Here is a 6,053-nt window from a genome sequence, read left to right as displayed (position 1 = left end):
ATAGAAATAGGAATGAAAACTTGGGATCACTATGAAATATTACAAATGAAAACACACAAAATGAAGCCATACCACCCTCTTTCTTTTACACTACCAACCCTTTCCCTGTTGCTAGCTGTATTTGTAACGCAACATCTTAGAGTAGCTAATGCTACTATTGATGCCGTCGGTAACAAAACCGATTATATGGCATTTTTGGCCATCAAGAGTAAACTTATCGATGGTAGTCCTGATGTTGTTTTGAGCTCATGGAATCGCTCTCTTCACCATTGTTTTTGGGAGGGTGTGACTTGTGGGCACAAACATAACAGGGTCGTAGTGCTAGACCTCGAAGCAAGGGGTTTAGCAGGAACCATATCTCCTTTCAGCTTCCTGAGAAAGATTGCACTTAACGAAAATGGCATATTAGGCCCAACCCCCCCTGAGATCGGTCGTTTGTTTAGACTTCAAATACTTAAGCTATTTTTTTTTTTTGGTATTGACGTATTGTAGATTTTATCAAAAGGGTATCTGTTTAAATTTCATGAATATGTGAAGCACACAAGTTAAACAAATGAAATGATAGTAAATGCATCATCTTATTAATTGTATTGAAGCAGAATTATATAGGATTTACTCAGACGTAACCTTAGAAATGCAAATTAAAACTGCAAAAGTATCAACTTAAATACATTCATGGTTACAAATAGTTCACATACATTGTTCCGGTTATCAACTTTTTATAATACGAGTATATCTTCATTGCTAAATTAAATACTCCCTCCGCCCATAATTATCTGCAATTTTTGCCATAAATGGGTGCTCTTTATTATGTGCAACAAATTTTTTTCTTTCCTGTTTTAGTAAATTTTAAAGAGTAAAAAGACCCCCTTATCCTTACTTTTATTTTTTAACTTTGTTTAACATCTTTTAATTACACTCAATTTTCCACCTTTTTCCCACTCATAAAAGGGGGCCCTCAATTTTTCACCTTTTTCCCACTCACTTTAACCCACCCAAAAACAAAAAAATAAGAGACCACTTCTTTCTTTCTTTTTTCCCACTTAATTAAATCCACCCAAACTTAATTAAACTTCACTAAAAGTTTTGCCTAGGAGTCCGCAAAAAGGACGTTTGGTGCAGATAATCGTGGGCGGAGGGAGTATATTATTGGTCACATGTCTACATTGGCAAATATGCAAAGTTAAAATGGGACACTTAAAAAACACTATGGGAGTACGTTTTCTTTTTCAACAATTTAATGGTCTTTATTTTAACCCACTCTTATTTTTCTTACCCTAATTACCCCACTAGCATCTTATTATACCTCATATTAAAGTTGATTAAATTACCTAAAACAACATGTCGGTCAAAGTATAACACTTAAAAAAAATAGCAGGAGTAATAGTTAAAAACTCTCTTAGAGCCTTAGAATAATTGAACATTATGACTTTTTCTGATTGGATAATGACAAGGATCGACTGACTAAATCTTGATAATTCTTGTTTGTTAGGTATATGATCAATATACCACAGTATGAATTTATGATCTGGTTTTGGACATGCCTAGCGAAGATCCCAAGCCCGGCTAACCTGCCATAAAAATGGTCTAGCATGGCCTAACGTCCTTAAACCTATTTTGTTTGTGCTCGTATGCGCTTATGTGAGATGAAATAATATGTATGTGCATAGGAGAAATCTTCGTAGGTACACGTACAATTGATGTTGTACATATACGAGAAATCTTCATCAGTACACAATTGATTTTGTTAAATGAGGATTGCAAACACGTACAACACGGGTCAGTTCATCGCATGTCACGTAACACTAGTTGAGCATAACCAAAGCATAGATCATGACCAATTGCTCGGGTATAGATCGTAAAGAGAACCATAACCAAAGCATAGATCATGACCAATTGCTCGGGTATAGATCGTAAAGAGAACCATAACCAAAGCATAGATCATGACCAATTGCTCGGGTATAGATCGTAAAGAGAACCAAAAACTACCATTTATGAAAAAACCGAAAGGTTCTAGAGGAAGTTGCATGTACAACACACCCAAATTTTGACCAAACACACAAAATGACCAAAGGGGTTGAGTTAGAGCTCTTGGCTCACAACACCTATATTATTACACAGGCTTAATTTCACCCTCTCATTGCCTTCTGCAACATTAGGCATAATATGGGCCGGAATGGGCTGGGCTTTAATAATTTAAGCATCAACAACATCAGAAGATTCAGCAGAAGCCAATGTAAACTCGGGCTGTAGCTTCTCGGTTGCTGGTCCATCAAGAGCGTTGTCTAGGCCCAATGCTCTTAGTGCTAAGTGGGCCGCCTTTTGTCCTGATATCATCATAGCCCCAAAAGTTGGACCCTGCAAAACATTGTTTGGTATGTCAATCCTTTATCCAATTTCAAAAAATAACAAATAAATAAAGTTTTGAGATTATTTTGAATTTGTGATTTTAGTATAAGAGAGTTTTTCGATCATATATTACCTAATTAAATTTGTAATTGATTTTTTTTTTTTATAAATAAAACACCTCGTAATACAAACAAATAAATTTGATTTTGGTACTCAGATGATCATGACACGAAAAGTTGTAGTGTCACTTTAAGGAGTGTCAAAATCATTTTCCCAAACAAGCAAATGGAGACTAGATATTTTTTTAGAAGAAAGGTTTCTACCTTACATTTTACTTTTGTGGAGATCTCTAAAGATACTACAAATTGAGGATATTCTCATCCATAGTTTTAAAAGGGATAATTCTCAACCATATTCGCATATACCCCACAATTATAGCAAGTTTTAGTGATTATCATTTATTCATAATTTTTTTTGAAAAAATAAAAGCATTTTACTGTAATCTTTTTAATTTATTGGTCAATAATGGTAATGAATGATAAATTGATAATCACTAAAACCATATCACAAAACATATTTGCATTTAAATTTTTTTTTCACACCTTTAATCTTTTGAAGCATCGAGTATTTAAAAATTATAATCGTCTCATGTTCTTTTATTATTTTTTTTTACACAAAGGTTCTTTTGTTGTTACTCCTACATACAAGTAGAACATTCTAACTTTCGTATTATTCAATTACTATCTTTACTCATTTGTTTTCTAAGGCTTAAAAAAAAAAAAAAAAAAAAAACAAATGGTTACTTGTTGTATGGTGTTGGATTATTCTCGACAGAAAATAATTTATTAAGATAATCAACAAATTAAATTACATGCATAACTCTTCACCTATTGGCTAGTATGCTCAAAAAACAATATCATAATTTAAGGTCACAGACTGTATGTGATAGACGGACCAAAAAACTAGACAATACTCTAATTCCAACTTCTAGATAGAACAAATTGCATTGAAAATATGTTACGGAGTACTCTACCCACCACAAACTAAATACTCATGATATCTACGATAAAATTATTTATCAACAATTAATAATTAAAATATTTCCCTGATTTACTTTAATAAAATACGAGAGTACAAATAACATTTTTATTTTGTTGTTGAGATTGTAGAAAAGTTCAAATTTAAGTCCTAAATTTTAGAAATTCACTCGATAATACGAGTCAAACTTAAACAAAAAATGTGGCAGTTTTATCTATTCCTACGTCTAGAAAGAACAGAACACATGTCTTTCATAAAAGATAACCTCAAATTAGATAAGAATTCCCAAGTTCAAATAATTTCCTTGATCTATTAATTATTTAGATTGCATCTTTGATTTGTTCCTATTTGTTGAAAATGTTATAGAAAAGTTCAGATTTGAGTCCCTTATATTAAAAATCGACCATATAAAATATATTAGATAAGATAAATAAGAAATGTGACGTATAATTTAGAGACGACACGAATAAGATAAAAGGGCGTTACCATTCGAGGAGCACCATCAATCTCAGCAACCTCCATACCAGTAACAATCATACCAGGAACAACTTCCCTAGTCAATCTCACAATAGCATCCTCGGCCGAGTTCATGTCCAAGGCACTCATTCCAGGAACAGTCTTGATCATACCAATGTCTTGTAACCTTTTCACACCCGTGGCTCCGAACGGACCGTCGTGACCACATGAGCTAACCACAATTTTAGCCTCCATAACATTCGGGTCCATACAACTCTGGGTGTTGTGGTTCATGGACACTAAGGCCCAGTTAGTAACAACACCCGCGACACGGCCCGATTTCACGATCAAGTCCTCGGCCGCCACGGCGTTGAACAGCTTGACATTGGGTCTGGCCAACAGCTTAGACATGATGGTGGAAGTGAATAGAGCAGCGTGTTTGATGACAACGTAGTTGTCCTGCTCATCGTATTCGATACCGAGCTCATCGAGGAATCGATGAGCCGGTTTACGGACAACCATGGCGGAGAAAAGCTGGCCACCGAGCCACGCTCCTCCGCCAGGGCTAACCGACTGTTCGATAAGGGCTATGTTGATGTCCGGGTTCTTGCTGAGCTCGTAAGCACAGCTGAGCCCGGCTGACCCGGCCCCGATCACGACCACGTCGGTATCGGCGTACGTGATCATGTCGGTCATGTAACGCCGGGTCATCTCTCGAGACACGATGGATTCACGGATCGGGTCGAATTTGTAGTTGTTAAGGTCATACGGGGGTGGGGCCGGGGCGGCCGACATGGAGATGGAAGACTTGGATGATTGTTGCTTGTATGAGATGGACTTGTTGATGGGTGTGGTTAAAGGGGTGCCATAGATGGGTGAGTCTAAGAAGGCTGGCTTGTTTAGCTTGGAAGAAAGGGCAGCTGATGCCATTGAAGCCATTGTTTAGGTCTACAAAAGAGAGAAAGGGTTGATTTAATTTGGGTGTAAAATGAAAATAGTAGTGAGTGAGTGAGTGTGAATGAGAGGGAGTGATGGATTTTATAGAAAATGAAAAGTTGTTATTAGGAAAAATATCTTCTATGATGTTGTGAGTCATATGTGACTGTGATTACCCTAAAAACTCTTTAACTGATTTTTTATTTTTTTTATTATTATTATTTTTTTTCCTAATTTAATTAGGAAATAAAATCAATGGACCAATTTTAACCACTTAAAAATTAGTGGTGTGAGGATGAGGATATAATAATCCGTGGTTTATACACACGAGTGTACAGTGCTCATCATACACCCGGATAAATAAAAAAAGGCGGAAAGAACATCCTGTGTTTCATAAAGAACATACATGTATTTAATAAAAAACATGTTTGTATTTGACAAAAACATGCATTACCAAAGAACATAAAGATATAATTAAAAGAACAAGATAAAAACTTAATTAAATTTTCTGAAAAATTACACATTATTAACGGAAAAAATTTAGAGGTGATAAAAAATCTAGTAGGGCCGGGCCATATCATAATTTATTGTGCCCAAACCCGTAGAAAAGTAGCGGGTTTTCGGGCTTTTTTCTAACCCGATTTGAGTTTTAACTAAAAATGCATTTTTAGGTTTGCCCAAACCCACCCTATTTCGGGCCGGATCGGGTCGGGATGCGAGTCATGCCAATGTTGATCACCTCTTAAAAAATCCTTACCAAAGATATCATTTTTCCAAAAAATAGTTTTCTATCTCTCCAAAAAAAATTCAACTTCCCTTAATAATTTTTTTTTTTTTACTCTAATATTATTTTCAATTAAAAATAATTTAAGATTCAATATCAAATTTCAAAATACCATATGTTAAAAGAACATAATTTATATTGTAAAGTACATATAGTTAATACCTAAATAACACACTAATCAAACTCAAAGAATGTACGATAATAAAAGTAATTTAAGTATGACATATGATAATAAAAATAGAATTTGGGCGTCACTACGACCTTAAAGAACATACACGCCAAATTCAAAGAACATACTTTGTATTATTAAACCCAAAAAAACATATATGTTTATCAACATATGTTAAATAACATAAGTTATAATGTAAAGAACATATAATTTTACTCAAAGAACACACTGATCACACTCAAAGAACATATTAAAGGTATGTTCTTTGCCAAACATTGGTATGTTCTTTATCAAACACTATATGTTCTTTCCGCCTTTTTT

The 6,053-nt window shown here is 34.6% G+C and overlaps 1 protein-coding gene across 1 annotated transcript; it reads right to left on the bottom strand.

Moving 5' to 3' along the window:
• Positions 1–1,962: 1,962 nt before the first annotated feature.
• Positions 1,963–4,872, bottom strand: LOC110721030 (thiamine thiazole synthase, chloroplastic-like). The gene is made up of 2 exons (XM_021900154.1): positions 3,874–4,872; positions 1,963–2,358 (listed from the first exon to the last, which is right to left on the bottom strand). Exons 1-2 carry the CDS (start codon positions 4,780–4,782, stop codon positions 2,197–2,199), a joined length of 1,071 nt encoding a protein of 356 aa, XP_021755846.1. The 5' UTR covers positions 4,783–4,872; the 3' UTR covers positions 1,963–2,196.
• Positions 4,873–6,053: the final 1,181 nt, after the last annotated feature.

This window comes from Chenopodium quinoa, unplaced genomic scaffold, assembly GCF_001683475.1.
Source record: "Chenopodium quinoa cultivar QQ74 unplaced genomic scaffold, ASM168347v1, whole genome shotgun sequence".
In the NCBI taxonomy this organism is placed as follows: domain Eukaryota; kingdom Viridiplantae; phylum Streptophyta; class Magnoliopsida; order Caryophyllales; family Amaranthaceae; genus Chenopodium; species Chenopodium quinoa.
Note: the sequence above shows the minus strand (reverse complement) of the source record. Positions and strands in the feature narration are given on the sequence as shown.

Excerpts from the sequence above, each read along its gene's own strand:
- LOC110721030 (XM_021900154.1), bottom strand. The coding sequence starts at position 4,782 with ATGGCTTCAATGGCATCAGCTGCCCTTTCTTCCAAGCTAAACAAGCCA. Across the intron at positions 2,359-3,873 it reads TTGATGGTGCTCCTCGAATG|GGTCCAACTTTTGGGGCTAT; the intron begins GTAACGCCCTTT and ends AATGTTTTGCAG.